The sequence below is a fragment of the Amblyomma maculatum genome, chromosome 1 (genome assembly GCF_055883805.1).
Source record: "Amblyomma maculatum isolate TAMU_Amacu chromosome 1, ASM5588380v1, whole genome shotgun sequence".
Taxonomy (NCBI): domain Eukaryota; kingdom Metazoa; phylum Arthropoda; class Arachnida; order Ixodida; family Ixodidae; genus Amblyomma; species Amblyomma maculatum.
This window is the reverse complement of record NC_139344.1, coordinates 316,434,277-316,452,193: the sequence shown is the minus strand read 5'-3', so window position 1 is coordinate 316,452,193 and position 17,917 is coordinate 316,434,277. Positions and strand designations below refer to the sequence as shown.

Sequence of the window (17,917 nt, the reverse complement as noted above, 5' to 3'; positions counted from 1 at the left end):
ACGTGGAACGTTGTTCATGCATCAGCTGTATGAGTACACTACCAGGCATTAGAACGAAAGATGTGAAAGAAAAGACTGGACACACAAATAAAATACGAAAAAGTGCAATGGGTATATTAAAAGTTCACAACTACACTCTTCGTTTCGCACACGCATGTTCACACACTTTTCTAGCGTCCGCTTTCCCTGCACCGCTCAGTCCTCACGCACTTCGCACTCCTGGCGTTCCCCGAATCGCACTCTCTCACCTCATGCGATGCAAGAAAGGTCCGATGCTGCATGCGCGCGTCGAAATCCAGGCACGTGCGCCAAAGCGGTGGTCGGGTCGACGGCACCACTCAGTGTCCAAGGGGCGGACAGCCGCCGCCCAGGTGAAGGAATTGCGCAGTAATAAAAAGACGATCGCTAACGCATGGTAAAGGAAAGCGCAGAACGATTTAAGCCGCATCAACGAAACCACTTTGCGATATTCAAACGAATGTTGTATCGTTTGCCGTCCTCCATCTCCTCGACTCAAAGCAGTCATTCATCATATTCGTAGTAATCGAGCGCAGAAAGACGAACACGGCCGAGAAGACAATACGACACAAGCATTCACTCGCAACTGAATGGTTTACTAGGGCAAAGCATCTCAAGAACATAAAAGAGGGGCAAATACAAACAAAACCCCAGTGAGCGCTTGCATCGTGTTGTCTTCTCTGCCGTGTTTGCCTTTTCGTGCTCGATTACACTATGAACATTTACCAGCTCGCCCAACTTCTCACGTTAACGCTATTCATCTTATACCTCCCCCCCCCCCTTCCCCTCCAACATATAATTTGTTCATTGACAGTCAGTCGGAATTGAAGTTATATTATCTTTAATGGATGCGCATGGAGCCACAGCTCGAGCCCAGTATTGCCTTACACAAAACAAGGCAAGCAAGCAAAGATATAAAGAGAACGCCTCTGTTGCACATCGTGATGTTGATCGCCCTTAACTTGGCACAAACTTGTTTTTTAGGACGCTGCGCAAAAAATCTAAAAAGTCCTTCAGTCCAGTGGGGTTCTTGAGACTGTCCACAGGCGACAACCGTAGATCATCCTCTGCCGAGATGAGAATCTGCGCACATTTTTTGGAGTCACTCTCAAACACCTCGATGATCACGCTGCAGCCGAAAGTCGGGTGATCGTCGTAAGACTGGCTGAAAATCTTGAGCACCGAATACAGGCTTGAGTCAGACATCGAGTAGAGGTGCATCTTGTCCGGTCGCTCGACTCCCTCTTCAAACTTTAGCGAGAGGGTCTCCAGAACGTGCTTGAGCACGTTGCTGGCGTACCAGAGCTCGTGGCCCGAAAGCGCCAACCCGAACATCTTGCGGTCGGCCCAAACTAAGTCGTTCCAGAACGGTTGAGCCCAGCTGGGGATCGGATTCCCGTTGTTCACGTACGTCATCAGGCTGTCCATGGCGAGAAACCTCTCTCTCTTCTCCCGTGATGGCGCCTCCGTCTTCTCTATAACAAAATCGAGCAGTTTCCCAATGGTCATGAACTGGCCTGGACAAGGCTCTCGCTGCAAAGTGTCGAAGTTTTCGATGAGACTAGCTTGAAAGAGCAAGTCGTACCGCGTCGGATCGACCTCCATGCTTCCAGGGATGCCCAGGCCCCGCATGGTCTCCGCCAGGCTCTCGCGACACCGGTCTAAGCGGGCGTGAGTAGCTAGCAGTTGCCCCGGCTTGTCGGACTCTAGAAAGCCCTGGTACCGACATCGCAGGAATAGGCCGAGCTTGAATGTCTGCTCGTGGCCTGTCTTCGTGAGCTGACCATGGTCCTCGGGGACGCTCTTTGGCAGCTTCTTGCAGCATAATATGGGGGTCCTCTGGCCGTGACGACTTATAATGAAGACGTAAAGCAGCTTGCCTGGTGGTTGCACGCCTTTTGACACAACGGAGTTAGGAATTGACATCTTCTGCTGAACTGATCGCGAACCGTCGTGTACAGAAATTCTTGTCTTCTTCTAGACCATGTAATCGTCACTGATAATGTTGATGATGATGACCTCAGACAAAATGGCACATACCCACGGCGGGGGATTGGCCAGGGTGCGCTGTAGATTGTAAATATATATGTTCAAGGACTGGAGTATTCAGATAAATATAGACGTTTAACTAGAATTTGGAAAAAATAAAAATGAAAAGAAAAAGTAATGAATTCATACCTAGCATAGGAATCTACCTGTTAAAATTATGTAATCATGAATAGAATCGCACACTGGTTTTAAGGCATATCCCTTGACGCTTGCCCCGAAGGAGAGGAGAACTGGAATGGTTAGTGGAAGGCGTAATCTCGAAAGGGGAGTCGCTAAGAAAATTTTGCGGAGAGATGCGAACCTCCGGCAGAAGAGAAGAAAATGATCTATGGATTCAATTTCTTTGCAAGACTCACAAAGGTTAGCAACGGATAGCCCCGAAAGACATACATACAGATTTAGTTTCGGTAATCTGTAGCGCAAGAGAGTCATAGGCACTTCCCATAGACTTGAAACACACATGCGGCCACGCCAAGGCCATCTGAGGTGTTGGTAATCTGGTGCATAAGTTTCTCCTGGCACGTGACTTTCTTCTTTGTCGCTTACACAATGCAGATGATGAAATAAAGAACCTGCCGGGCCTTCAGTTCCCCATGCACTTCTTTTTCTGTCTCTTGTTGACCATTACTCTAGTGCTATTTTGGGGATCTTCGCTCTCGGGCAAAACCCGGTTTTACCAAATGCTTGCAACGGATAGATATTCTAAGCATCGTGTTGATTTCGTAACCGAAAATTAGTTTTCCAGAAACATGGATTTCTCATTCACAGCGTTACAAGTACTGTAAAAATATTTCGTGAAAATCTTATATTTTCAGTTAGCGAATTCATTCAAGCCTCTTTTAAGTCGAGTTATTCATGATGCCCGTAACTTGTGACCTGGCGTCTTAAGAGGGAAAGTGGGTCTTAATGTTTTTAATTTTTCGCTCAAGGTGAATGCAATTTAACAACTTTCATCAGCTGTTGGCGCTAATGTCGCACTTGGAATTAGATCCTCTCTTAGATTCAGCAGCTGATGAAATATGAGGGTTTAGAGATATATTAAAATATATTTCTATAAAGGCTTTTCAATTATTTCATCTCTTCAAACCCAAAAATACGCTAGTGTCTCAATGCCAAAGAAATGCTTCATTTGGTGAAGACGTTTCTATTTGTCTCAATTCAATACATAGGTAAAAGAGCGGACTGACATTTCCTGTACTTTGTTCAATGATTTCCCGCTACTAATCTATCTGTAATTCTGAAATATATAGGTAGAGTGACATAAATACCTTCTTCGCACAGACCGTTTAAATACAAATACAGGGGTGGTAAATATTTTTATTGTCACCTAATAGCAACATATAAAAATACCTCGTATATCTACCTATCTGAGTGTGGTGCACAAAGTTATGCAAATAAGAAAAACGCAATTGAAGTAAGCTGTCACTTTTCCAACAATACAATATGTTGTTCCCAACAAAGCTCATTCTGAATATGTGAGCGCAAGTCCTAAAATACCATCAAAAGGTAGCATTAAATTGTCATGGTGCGCCTAGAACAAGCATTAGAACCAGCATTTACCAGTTAGTGTGCCTGCTCCAGGGCCCTGCAAGCCATCGATTTAACATTAGCTATCGCCTGCTGGCTGTGTTCATCATTTGCTTTAGAGCTGTTTTGATGAAATATCCTTCCATAATGCAACATAAAAGCGAGCACACCACCGTGGAATATGCCAGCAATTTAGTCGCTTGTTGTAAGTTGTCAAAAAATACTACGAATATCAGAACGAGTGGATCCGAACCGTAGTCTTCGGCATTCAAAAATGTAGCATTCATCCACTGCGTCCCCGGAAGCTTTTTGTTTATTGCCTGCTTTATCACACATGCAGGAAGCAAAGAATAGAGAGACATGCCAAACACTAAACCTTCAATGCAGCCAATTTGTCAAGCAGGCTCAACCATTTGGGGGGGGCTCAGTTGTGAGAACGTAAATCACACTGTAAATGAAATTTTCGCCCGTAGAGCGAACATTTCCATCGCCGTGAATGGCCTGCATTCTTGTCCTCCGAAAGTTATGCAGGATAAGAGCCATCACACCATATGGTAGTACTTACCGGTATCGCTCAAGAGGACGAAGTGCCTAAAGATACGTCCGACGTATCCATTCGATCATACAGTTTCTTACTCTTACCTAGAGGGAAAGCTGTGCTGCCGTCTATGGGAGTTTACATGGAGTTTCCAGACGGCCAGTTCAGCCACCATGGGCGCTCAAAGCATCATGGGCCGGAGAGCTACCGAGTGCAGAACTACAACTTTTGGCCAAAACTAATGCAAAGATAAACGTTATTCTACCATAAATAATGTCCTAAGATTGAATATTGTGACTATAAATTGCAAAAAGGTAGAGAAACAGCATGTCAGTGTGATATTTATCCAATATAGGCGATGGCTCTTTCTCCTATTGGCTTAGTTTTGAGCAGCACAAATACCAATATTTTGCACTTAATAGGCAAAATTTGAAACAGAAAAACGTTATAAAAATATTTATGGTTGTGCAATCACTTAAGGAAGTTTTTAGTGGCATTTCGGGAAACAAAAACTATTTATTGGCGACGTCTGCTTTTGCGCCTTCGCTACTATGGCTTTCGCAGTCTATGTACGCACCTTCAGATGATGATGATGACGAAAAAGAAACATTGCAGTAACGCCACTCCACGTACCCGAAAAAAACCGACTGTCCCGCAACAAGTAACACACCGGCCCATGATTCTTAGCGCGCCCATGGTGGCTGAAGGGCAGCGCCCTCAGCTTTCCCTCTAGTTAGTGTAAGGAACTCTATGCATTCGATCCTCGGTACAGGTACGGCAGACGTCAATATAGGCTCTTGGCTAAAGTCCCTGATTGCTGATTACTGCGCGCACATATGAAGCTCAGCCTTCGCGACTCTCAAGGAGTTCGTCCATTCTTATGTAGTAAGTTTCCACAAGGATACAGACCATTGCCTTCGCTCAGGGTATTGTGTGGTGAGTACCGCTTGCCACACGCACAGGTTGCAGGCGAGCAACGGCGGCAGGCGACGCTACACTATACACACCAGCAGAGATACACATATTCATGATAGAACAGCTTTCGTATCGAACTTAACTGTGAAAGTGTCCCCTCGATCTGCTTGCAATGTAAGCAAGCTGTTCCTAGCACTCTCTTCGATCTCCACCTACCTTCGAAGATCGAGCGCCCGTGGAGAAAAACCGTCCGTCCGTTGTAATCCGTAAGACATATGCTATTCTAGTTGTTCTTTACATGCAGACTGAAGGCATGGAATGTTTATCATTCAATTCTTACTTTTAGAGCGCAGCTCTTTGGCGCCCGTTCCTGCGTTTCACGTTGTCGTCGCCTTCGGCGTTGTCCTTCGTAACCAGCTCCGCAGCCAGAGCAGGGCACTCTACGCTCAAATCTCGCATTAGGAAGTAACGTAATCGTCGGCAATTTTTTATTCTATCTCGCAACCATGCATGGCACAAGGCATGCCGAGGTTACAAAAGGCCTGCATAGCTGATACAGCAGCGATGACCAGCAGGCCGGCGAACCTGTCGCAATACATAAGTGTACAAACAAAAAGCCGGAAGCGTGAATGATCCGCTTCCGGACAACCCAATAAAGTGCTGAGCAGCATGCAGCTTTACCTTCTGGTTGAAAGTCGCATACACTGTGTTTAGACCCGCGTATACGTTCGAGGTTAGCATGAGCCACTGTCGTTACTAACGAGCGGAATATGTGTGGCGCCGGACTTCGGTACAAAAGAAAATCACATGTTTGCAAGGAAATAACCAGGAGTAAATTTGCTGTTCAACGCTGCTGCCCAGAGACGTCTGCCAAGCAGCTAGTATACAATAGAAAGGCGTGCTGTTTTTCATGTATATGCTGCAGTTTGTTGTCACACTCAAGTATATACGCGCATTGGATGCTAATCGCCCCATTCGGGCAGCGTCTAAATACCCGGGAATACAAGGCTTAAGCTAGCCACAGTACGCCTCGTACTTTTGCAATTGTGCCCATTTGTCCTGTAGTTACGATTGAAACACACCGTTGTATTCATGTGATACCGAACTAATGTGAATGCCTCGCGTGATACTTCAACTTCGAAAACCGACGTACTCGTAGAAAAAAAAAAGTACCGTGTTCGTCCAACGTATCCTTAGCCACAGCATCAAGAAACAGCGGTTGGATATGTCCTATGTAAATGTGCCAGGTCCGTCCGACGTACTTTTAGCCACTGTCAAGTATGTTGCTTCTTGCCGATACTCACCTATAGGACTGAAACATGGAGGCTAACGAAAATGGTTCTGCTTAAGTTGAAGGCAACGCAGAGAGATATGGAACCGAAAATGGTTGGTGCAATGTTAAGAGATAGGAAGCGTGCAGATCTGGGTTAGAGAAATAATTCGAGTTAATGATATGCTAGTCAAAAATAAGAAGAACACTGCATGGGCTGAAAATGTAGTGCGAAGACGGGATAAGCGATGGTCGTTAAGGGCAACAAATTGGATTCCAACGAAAGGAAAGCGTAGCAAGGGACGGCCGAAAAGGGGGTGGATGACGTTAAAGGGGAGCTGAAACACCTTCCTTGCTTTGTTTGTAACATAGCCTACCTGCTAGAGCGTGTTGCAGTGAACATTCAAGCGAAATATTACACCTCTACGCACGGTATAGAGCCCACTGTCCGGGCTCTCCTCTTCGACTTTTGCATTCGCTTTTTCCCCCCTGTGCAAAGCTATACTACGTGTTAAGGTTTTTGAATGGTAATTGGTGAGCTTCCTGCGGACGTCACGCATCTATTATACACTAGAACTTAGTAAAAACAAGTTGTAATATTAGCATTTAGTTTATACAAATAAAAGATATGGAGGTGTAGCATCTTTATTTAAATATTTTTGTTTACACTTCCGGTCTCGCGCGGGAGCCGGCGGCCTTCGTAACTTTAGCACAAGATCGCCGATTGTCGTGGCGGCTGCGCTTTTGTCGGTTGTAGTGTCCTTTTCGTCGGTATATACTGTCACGTGGTAGTGACAAGGCCATCGATTTCTGGGCGCACCGCTGGGATATGGTCACGCCGTCGAGAGTGACTTCGTAGTCAATTTTTCCGATGCGTCGAAGGACTTTGTAGGGGCCAAAGTACCACCGCATAACTTTTCACTCAGTCTATATACACACTTGCTCTCCTGACTTGTAATCTGCATCGCATCGTCGCAAGATGTATCGTCGGGTGTCGGTGCGTTTAATGCGCAGCTAGGCGAGTCGTCGAGAAAAATCTGCAGGTAGGGGAAAAGTCAAGATTCGCTTCGCCTGTGCGGTAGCATTGCGTCGACCGTCGTTGTGGGCTCCCTCCCATACACAAGTTTGAACGTGGTCGAACGGGCTGTCTCTTGGACGGCGGTGTTACAGTCGAAGATCATGTAGAATAGAACGGTGTCCCACGTATTTTGCTTGGCTCGACGTATATGGCAATCATGTTCACGGTCGTTTTGCTGAGACACTCCGTAGGTCTATCGTTCTTCTAGAGATGGTACGCCGTTGTACGTCGGTGGCTTGTGTGACTTAAGTCAAAATGGCTTGCCTCAGCTTCGTCATAAATGCTACTCCCCTGTCCGTTAGGAGCACTTCGGTGGCGCCGTGTCGCAGGAGAATACGTTCAACGAAATACTTAACTTCCGATGCAGTACCATTAGGCAGGGTTTTTGCTTCGGCGTAGTTGATGAGATTGGGGCTGAGGATACCTGTTTGTTGAAAGGGGACGGTATTGGGTTCAGTAGCCGAGCTGGTTTGACGTCCCTGGCACTTACGGCATGTTTTTACGTATCAGACAGTGCCGGCAGGTTATCGCGGCCAGTAATAACTTGAGTCAAGTGCAACATGTGTGCCATCCCGATATGCCCTGTTGTCGGGTCATCGTGAAAAGCCTGCAAATTTCGGCGTTCCTTAGGCATGTCAAGTATGTATGCGGTCCTTTTAGGTGTGAAGTTCTTTGAGGACTTCGTTGTACAAAGCGAAGCACAACGACTGACGCCTGAACACAGAATGAGGGGAAGCCCTCTTACCTTCTGAGTAATCCGCTCGGTCTTTCAACTCAGGGTCCGAGCACTGCTATTGAACGGAACTGATGATGATTATGATGAGGATGATGATGATGTGCTTAGTCAAAATGACACATACCGACGGCGCTTATTGGTCCCAAGAAGGCGCCGTTGTCATCTTTTTTTTCTAGGAGAGTCAACAGGGGCCTGTGACAGGCAGTCTGCGTCGGAAGGCTTGCGACCAGACTTGTAGACCACTGTGATGTCGACTTCTATGAGGCGTAAACTCCATCCATCAAGGTTGCCCAGCAGAGCGCATAATGATCGCTTACCACCTTGAATGGTAGACAGTATAGGTACGGACGGAACTTTGATGCCGCCCAGATGATCGCGAGGCACTCGTTGTCAGTCGTCGAGTAATTAGCTTCGGCCTTTTAGAGGGACCTCCTAGTGTAAGTAATAACTTTTTCCACTCCAGCATTCCTCTGAACGAGGACGGCGAATATACCAACGCTGCTTGCGTCGGTATAAAATTCAGCCTCAATGTTTCAATCAAAGTGCCCGAGGACAGGTGGGGAGTATAAGCGGCTCAAGTTTTTCGAAGGCTTCCGCGGTGATTTGCATTGAAAATGGCGCATATTTGTTTTTACGATGCGTCAAATTTTCGGCAAGGCGCGAAAAGTTTTTGACGAACCGTCGGTATACGTGCACATTCCAAGGAATCGGCGCGCAGCATTCTTGTCACCGGGCTGCGGATATTGTGTGATCGCAACTGTTTTCTGTGGGTCGGAGCGAACTACCTCCTTGCTTACGACATGACCCAGAAACAACAGCTCTTCTTAAGTGAAGTGACACTTCTCTGGTTTCATAGTTAACCCTGACAACTTGATTGCGTAGAGCACTGTCCGAAGCCTTCTCAGTCTTCAAATTTCGGAGAGAAGACAACGGTGTCGTCTAAGTATACCAGACAAATTTGCCACTTTAAGCCGGTCAGCACTGTATCCATTACTCGCTGGAACATCGTTGGCGTGGAAGATCAGAGGCTGAATGGCAGTGTTTGAACAAGAGGCCGTCTGGCGTGAAGAACGGGGTTTTCTGGTGGTCTCTCGTCGATAGCTTGCCAGTACCCGCTCTTAAGGTCCATCGACGAGATGCACTTAGCTCTGCAGAGCCGATATAGTTTGTCGTCCATGCGGGGGAGCAGATAAGCAGAAGGGGGAGGCGGTAAAGGAAGAATAAGTGACCTGCCAAACCAGCCAATCCTCCATTCATCCATTAAAAAAAAAAAACCTTTACACTAGATTTCGAACCCATACACATAAAATAAGAAAATCAAAACCAATTATAGAAAACAGGAAATCAAGTAGTAAGGTTACTTAAACCTTCATGATGGCAACATTGACGTAATGTTATGATTGAAGTCATTAAAAGTCGCGTATATGCACTCCTAATGACAACACAGAATACATTTAATGCAAGTATACGTACAACCACACGAATGCGAACTATCAGCTCTCGTTTTCTTTGTGATTGTTTTCTTTGCGGTTTATGTCGCCATGCAATCCCTGTTAGACACTGATTCGTCTTTCATTTTATTTTCTCACACCGATGCTTTGTCACATTCTGTCTTGTGTTTCTTTGTTTCTTTGTTTCTTTGTTTTGCAAAAGTGGTGTTTATCTTCACTCTGCATTGTGTGTTCAGGTGGGCCTTAAATATATTTTTGCACTGAGTGTATTAACCACGAATGTTCCTTTGGATGAATTTGAAATTGTTGCCTTCTGCGAGCTACACATAGAAGACGCGGCGTTGCCGAACTGCATACCTTTTGCTCCGTCTTCCACTTTCACTTGAAAGGAAATAAAATGAACTGAACTGAACATCCATTTGAAGTTTTTGAAGCAGCAGAATCAAAAACAACGAGGACGCAGAAAGAAACACACAGGATGAGTACAAGCTGCACTGATAACTAATAAACATCCTTCTTTGTTATTCTATTCAAGCGGCGGTAATCAGCGTCGAAACGAAGCGTTCCGCCTTTCTTCTTCACCAGATCAATGAGTGCCACCTAGGGACTCTTCGATGGATAGATGACGGCGTCACGGAGCACTTGATCGACTTTTCGCGGATGGCTTGGCGCGACACGAGAATGGCTTTGGCGAATAGGCCGGGCGTGTTCGTCAGATATAATACGGTGTTTTGCCAACGGAGTTTGTCGCATTTTCGATGCTGACGAAAAGCACTCGCTGTAGCTTTAAAGAAGAGTGCGAATCTGGTCTTGTCTTCTCCGGGCTAGTGCTGGATTTACATTGAACGTGGGCTGATATCCTCCCGTAGGTGCATCGTCTGCGGGCTGATCGAGGAGTGCGAAGACATCTTGGGTGTCTACTAGCTTCTCGAGGAAAGCGAGCGTCGTGCTCTTAGTTGAGATACGTACATTATTTGGTGAAGTTCATTACCAGGTTGTCCTATCAGAAAATGGGCGTTGCCTCTTGCAATGCTAGCAACTGAGTGTTCTGTCGACACCAACTTCAAGGACGCTTGTTCGCGTCCTCTCATTGCATGCGAGCCTTGGTGCCATATATCGGTTCCGTGGTATACAGAGGTCGCGACTGAGGCACACCGTTGTCACTTTGCTCGGCGGCGGTGTCAGCTTGGATTCTGGCCGCGTTGTCATCGAATGAGAAGAGGTATGACATAAATATATAGGCACAGTAATTTGTCTCACAAGCTTACCTTCTTTCCTTCCTATTCTTTACTTACAATGTTTCGGATGATGCCTGGTAAAATATGGGTACTGTTGCGGATCCGTTACCTTGCTGTGCGAGTAAGTTTTAAGCTTTCCATAGATTTTCCGCCGACACCGTGACAATGAGAAAACCGACTTTCAATTACAAATGCAGAGAAGTAAATTTAATGCTACTGTGATGATTCTTAAGATGGGAGACGAACTACTAGAGTGATTCTGACACTGCATGCTGCCACAGCATGAAGATATCGTATGCAAGGTGATATATATAGCAAGGTGAAATACTCTAGTTCACTGTACTCCTGCCTAGCGCAAAAGCCCTCCATCAACATATTTGAATGCTCACATTCATTGACAAAAAAGCATCATAGCGGCCTTAAAATGCAGAGGAGAGGCAGCAGCCAGTAGCAGTTCCTCCTTTACACCGTCTCCGATCCCACCGAGTAATTGCGGTTTCGTTGCAGAAACCCACAACGCAGCGTGCTAGCGCCATCTCTATAAAGTTTCCTTAGCTATCGATTCCGCTGATGGAGATTCCGCGAGATGGCGAAAGCGGCGTACAACGTTTAAATAGGAGACAGCCTGACGCACATAGGTCCGTCCTGCTGCTCAGTATAAAAGTAAAGGAAGGTGAAGCAAAAGTTAAGAAAAAGAGAAAGTTGGAGAATGATGCAAATTAGCACTGCTATGCATAGTCTAAATTTGTATGCTCAAGCATGCTAAACACGCTTTCCAATGGTCAGCGGAACTACACTATATTGAGCAGTTTCTACAAACCATGGATTCATTCCTCCGATTCTTGTCAGACATTAATTCTTCACGTCTGAGTTAGCAAGCTTCCAAGTTTGTTCCGTGCGGGAAACAGTACTTGCAGTCTTTCAACGAACTGTGGGCGCAGGCAGTTATGGCGCACATTTATAGATCCTGTCTTGACGCTTGTTTTTAAGGCGAAAGCCTTTTTACCTCATCGTAGTCGTCAGCAAAAGTGTCACGCTTGTGGCGGCTCTGATTGGTCGAGACGGGATGACGTAATGGAGGTCTCGACCAATCACAGAGGACCACCACAGTATGCGCGAATGCGTGCCTTATATGGCCATATGCCAATCAATGATCAATTACCAATTAACGACTGAGTAATTATAATGGTTAATTACCAATCAATTACTTGTTCGCGACTAAGTGATAATAACTAATTATTTACTAATTCATTTCTGACTAATTACCATTTATTAATTAGTGATGATTGTGTAATTAAATAATTAATTGCTAATTAATGTCGCGCACCCGGTAAAATCAACCATACAACAGTAAACGTAGACAACTGCGAAGATACAAGGAGCGCGATCTCGTCGCTGCCAAGCAGAATTGATTGAATAAATGCATTCTCAGAATGTAAAAGAGTTCGATGAGGTAGTTGATGGACAATACGGTAGGGGCCCTGTACTTGCTCAGAAGTTTGAATGAAAGGCCGGGACTGGAGGAAGGTACCCATAGCCAGACCAGAGTCTGTACGGTAAGTAGGAAGAAGTGCAGATTGATCTCGGGTGGTCTTCTGCTGTTGCTGGGCGTGAGAAGTGAAGGACCGGGCAAGCTAGCGGCATTCTTCAGCATAAGTTGCAGCTTGTGAAACAGTTGTGAATTCGGAAGAATCCGGTCGGTATGGGAGAATGGTGTCCATAGTACAAGAGGGCTCACGACCGTACAGGATGAAGTATGGGGAGAATCCGGTGGTTGCTTGAGTGGCAGAGTTATACGCGAAGGTGACGAATGGAAGAACGCGGTTCCAGTTGGAATGGTCGGAAGCGACATACATTGCCAGTATGTCGCCCATGGTGCTGTTAAAACGCTCAACCATTCCATTTGTTTGCGGATGGTACGCGGAGGTGGCGCGGTGAACGATTTTGCATTCTCTAAGAACAGCTTCGACAACTTCGGAAAGGAAGGCGGGACCTCTGTCACTCAGCAATTCTTTGGGAGCCCCGTGGCGAAGAATGATGTGATGGAGAATGAAGGAGGCAATGTCTTGGGCGGCAGCAGATGGCAAAGGCGCCGTTTCAGCGCAGCGTGTGAGATTATCAGTTGCAACGGTGATCCAGCGATTGCCTATTGATGTGCTAGGAAGCGGGCCCGTACAGTTCGATTCCAACACGCTCAAAGGGCTGAGCTGGGCAAGTCAGCGGCTGCACAGGAGCGGCGGGCTGGCGAGGTGGGCGTTTTCGGCGCTGACACACTTGGCAGGATTGGACGAACCGACGAACATAACAGTACATCCCACACCAGTAGTACCGCTGTCGCAGGCGAGTGAAGGTTTTCAATAAGCCGGCGTGGGCACACTGGGGATCGTCGTGGTAATGGGAGCAAATCACAGAGCGCAGATGGGTCGGAATTACAAGCAGCCACTTTCTACCATCCGGAAGGTAATTCCTACGGTAGAGGAGCTCGTCTCTGATGGCGAAATGGTGAGACTGGCGACGGAGAGCGAGGCAAGGAGGTCGTGACGCGCGGCCAGATAAAAACTCCAGGAGTGAAGCGATCCATGCGTATTTGCGTTGCTCGGAAGTCATATCGGTGGGCATGTCGGTGGAATGTAGAACGGATATAGCAGGAGTGGCTTCAGACGGCAAGAGAGAACGTGAGAGAGCATCAGCATCGGCATGTTTACGGCCAGAGCGATAGATGACTTTAATGTCGTATTCTTGGAGCCTCAGAGCCCAACGGGCCAGTCGAGCAGAAGGATCTTTCAAAGAAGACAGCCAGCAGAGGGAGTGATGATCGGTGACGACATCAAAAGAACGGCCATACAAGTAGGGGCGAAATTTTGCTATTGCCCAGATGATAGCGAGACACTCTTTCTCGGTGACGGAATAGTTTGCTTCAGCTTTTGTCAGGGTCCGACTGGCGTAAGCGACAACGTACTCGTCAAAGCCAGACTTCCGCTGAGCGAGTACTGCGCCGAGGCCGACGCCGCTGGCATCAGTGTGGATTTCCGTGGGAGAAGAAGGGAAGAAACGACGAAGGATTGGCGGAGTCGTAAGAAAGTGGCGGAGTGTCGCGAAGGCATCATCACAGTGCGGAGGCTGCAAGATTGTGGCTGGACCGAAGCTTGGTGAGAGGGTCGATGACTGTGGCGAAATTGCGAACGAAGCGGCGGAAGTAAGAGCAGAGGCCGACGAAGCTGCGGAGTTCTTTCACATTAGTGGGCTTGGGAAATTCTGTCACAGCGCGAAGTTTTGCCGGATCGGGAAGAACGCCATCCTTGGAGACTACATGTCCGAGAATGGTTAGCTGCCGTGCTCCGAAACGGCACTTCTTTAAATTTAATTGGAGGCCAGCGTCGGTCAGGCATCGCATAACTGTCTAAAGGCGGTGGAGGTGAGATGGAAAATCCTTAGAAAAGATGACAATGTCGTTTAGGTAACAAAGGCAAGTGTGCCATTTGAGCCCTCTTGGTAGGTTGTCTATCATGCGTTCGAATGTGGCAGAGGCACTGCACAGTCCGAATGGCATGACATTAAACTCATAGAGCCAATCGGGTGTGACAAAAGCGGTTCTTGGACGATCGGCCTCTGCCATCGGCACCTGCCAGTAGCCAGAACGCAGTTCAATTGAAAAAAAAGAACTCAGCTCCCTGCAGGTAGTCAAGGGCGTCGTCGATACGAGGGAAAGTGTAAACGTCCTTGCGCGTGATCTTGTTCAGTCGGCGGTAGTCTACACAGAATCGGATGAAACCGTCTTTTTTCTTGACCAGGACGACCGGAGACGCCCAAAGGCTGTGCGACGGTTGGATCACGTTACGCTGGAGCATATCGGTCACCTGTTCGTCAATAATGCGGCGCTCCGCGGCTGAAACACGGTTCGGACGCTGGCGCGAAGGGGCATGGGTGCCGGTATCAATACGGTGAGTAACGATAGCTGTGCGCCCCAACGAAGGTTGTTGGGAGTCGAACGAATCGGCGAAACGTTGTAGGATGGCGACAAGCTGGGCTCGTTGTAAGGGCGTCAGGCCAGCGTCGATGGACCGGTGGAAATCTTCGAGGGAAGATGGAGTGGTGATAGGAAGAGGCGTTATGGCGCTGATGTGAAGGCCGGCGGTGGTATCGACAAAAGGATATGTGGGAGTGGAATCGAGCAAAGCAACGCTACCCAGTGACTGGCCACGGAGCAAAGTGGTAGGGCAGGAGCCCGGGTTACAAACAAAAATAGCGCTTGAGCTGCGAAAAATTGTCAGCACAGCATGGGGTAGCAACACAGATTTTGGTCAGCGCATCGTAACGAGGGTGTGTAGATAACAGTGGCGTCGGAAAGAGCAGCACAATAAAGAGGCACAAGCACTGAGGAGAAAGGCGGAACGTCGTTGTTCTCTGCGACGTGCACGGTAGCGGCAGCAGCGCCGAGGTGTCGAAAGAAGTCTCACTGAGGGGTGATAACTCAAGTTGAGCATGGGCGCAGTCTATTATGGCGTTATGATTGGAGAGGAAGTCCCAACCAAGGATGACGTCGTGTGATGAGCGGGCGAGGACGAGGAATTCTATTGTGTATTGAACGTCGTCGATGACAAGGCGGGCGGTGCAGGCGGCTAATGGTCGAATGTCCTGAGCGCTGGCGGCGCGAAGAAAAACGGCAGGAAGCGGCGTCATTACCTTATTGAGTTTGCGACAGAGGGCGTAATTACGAACTGAAACGGCTGCGCCAGTGTCTACAAGTGCTTCGACAGGAACTCCCTCAATGAATACGGTAATAATATTGGCTGGTACGGAAACTGGTCTTGAGTTAGTCCCTGATGGCGCAGTTCTTGCCTCCGGAACTGCGGCCGTTAGTTTTCCGTGCGAACGGCTGATTGGCGGCGGAGCATCGGTTATTACAGTGACACGTCATGCGGGTACAATGGACAATCGTAAAATTGGTTCAAATTAGCTTATTCATCCCATAAATAAAACGCAAAGCTTCGACGTTACCATTTTCGTTCACATTGTCCTAATATAATCGTGTGGATAACATTTAAAGATTTTCTCATACGACAGAGTCACATTGAAGGTGGCTCCGTAATCAAGCAGCCAGGAAGATTCAGTGGACTTACCGTATTTATCCGTTCAAGGTGAGAAGAATAAAAGCAATGTCAAGTAGGTGAATTCCGCCGGCCTTGAAATGCGCAGAAATAGTTTTCTTGACAGTCATCATGGCAGCAATGCCAACAACGGATAAGCTACTACACGACTAGGTCACCCTTGTCATGATTCCTCTGAGGCCGACCTATCCTGTCAAATTTTTTTCATTTTAACACCCAGTGGCCTGTTTACAACCCTAGGCTAAGATTCCCTTTCCTTTGAAATCACTCTATTACCCTAACCACGCTACTCTCGGAGCAGAAAATACAAAAAATAAGGAATTTAAAAGGACTATGAAATGCCTAAAATGACGCAAAGCAAATCGGTCGAGAGATATAGGTACTCCGTCATTAGTCAATTCGTAGCAATAATTTTTCAGCTAGCTTCATTATTACCGGAGATATCGGCGATTAAAAATGGCGCTCCTTCTCTCTCCCCTCAACTTAACACTTCGAGACATCAGAAAAAAAAAAAACGGAGAAAACAGCACGGAAACTCCGCCCCGCCCATGAAACGTCATCAGGTGACACTCGGTTCGCAGACATCTGGTTGTCGCGCCCGTTTTCCTGAGCGTCGCCCCCGCATTCATCGGTCTCTGCGTTTACCTTCCTGTCTGTTCTTACATACCTTTCAACCTTGTCTCGAGTCTTCCTCGGCCGCCGACTTCTGCTGTTTCTTGACCTCTCGGAATTGTGTGAGAAAGCAGCCCGGACGAGCCTGGTTGTTCGCGAGCGCATGCCAGCAGATGAGCAGGCTACTGTCCACACCGGCGGCCGCCATTGAGCGCAAATTCGCGTACGCTCCTGCCGAGTGCGGCTTTCTACAAGACCCCTTTCTTCTCTCGCACTACCGGTCAGTCTCCCGTGTCTCTTTGGTACTGGTATGATCGGGGGTTCCAGCCGAGGCTCCAGCGGCCAACGACAGGAACCAAGCCAGGCCTGCGACCACCAGCCCTGAAGGCACTGTGTCGGCGGCAATATCGCCACCACGTGCTGCGGCCATATCGTAGCCACGTGTTGTGGCGGTCAATCACCTCGCTGGACGCCAACCATTCCGGGAAGCCACCCATTCATGTATAATTACCCACCTGGCGCTCACCGGGATGACCACAAGGAAATTGCTTTTCGCGGAACGGGAGTGCTCGTGACAATCCAAGAATTAAGAACGTTCACCCTTTCCGCATGAAGATGTGCGAGGAGGCTCAAGCACCATCGTCGGCACCTCGAATTCTCGTGTCTCCCTGATTGGACTGCTCGACATGAACACTATTTCCCTAGCTTCCTATCTGGAGACAGAGTTGTATCCGCGATGAGCTAGCTCCGTTCTTTTCTGTACATACTTCACCATGTAAAAAGTGTACACAAACGCTTTTCTTCGTCTGCTGCTCCCCTTCCGACGTCCACCTGGTCAAACTATCAAGCCCCAGTACAGTCTTCTGCGGTTTGACCAATGGCGGCCTCACGGAGTTGACGATAGCAACGACTCTGCGTGAATGCTGGCAGACGAGAGAGTTGCACGCGTGCAAACATGCCGTTTTTGCCAGAATGAGCGCTTTCATGATGGCCGGCATCTCTTGCGGTGCATAACGAATTTTTGAGCGCGAACTAATCATTTCAAGAGGTCGCTGTAAAGTTTCGATATAGGACTACAGCTGTGAGCACTTACTCGTCCGCGAATGTTAAGAATTAAGATCAACAAAATGGTATAGTGTAGTGTAATTTGTTTTTAATTCCTTTCGCACATCGTTTAGGAAGTGTCAATGCGTAACGTGCACGCGCGTTTTATCTCATGTGTATATATGCATTGTCCGAGCCAGAATCGACAACGCAAAACATCAGCAAAGCAACTCGGCACATGCAGTTCGGCAGCGCAGGTTGTCCGCAGCTATACACGCAAGAATCGCGAGCGGATACGCTAGAGAGGCAGCGAAGCGGCCAATTCCAAAATGC

The 17,917-nt window shown here is 47.6% G+C and overlaps 1 protein-coding gene and 1 long non-coding RNA gene across 2 annotated transcripts in view; both read right to left on the bottom strand.

Annotated features, from left to right (window-relative positions):
- Nucleotides 1-17,917, bottom strand: part of LOC146207195 (uncharacterized) — a 51,012-nt gene that overhangs the window by 18,753 nt on the left and 14,342 nt on the right. The gene's annotated exons all lie outside the window — the stretch shown is intronic.
- LOC146207196 (testicular acid phosphatase-like) lies at nucleotides 976-16,748 on the bottom strand. Its single transcript, XM_084587587.1, has 2 exons — nucleotides 16,604-16,748; nucleotides 976-1,913 (listed from the first exon to the last, which is right to left on the bottom strand). Exons 1-2 carry the CDS (start codon nucleotides 16,746-16,748, stop codon nucleotides 976-978), a joined length of 1,083 nt encoding a protein of 360 aa, XP_084443713.1.

Excerpts from the sequence above, each read along its gene's own strand:
- LOC146207196 (XM_084587587.1), bottom strand. The coding sequence starts at position 16,748 with ATGGCGGCCGCCGGTGTGGACAGTAGCCTGCTCATCTGCTGGCATGCG. Across the intron at positions 1,914-16,603 it reads CGAGGAAGACTCGAGACAAG|GCGTGCAACCACCAGGCAAG; the intron begins GTTGAAAGGTAT and ends TTGTGTCAAAAG.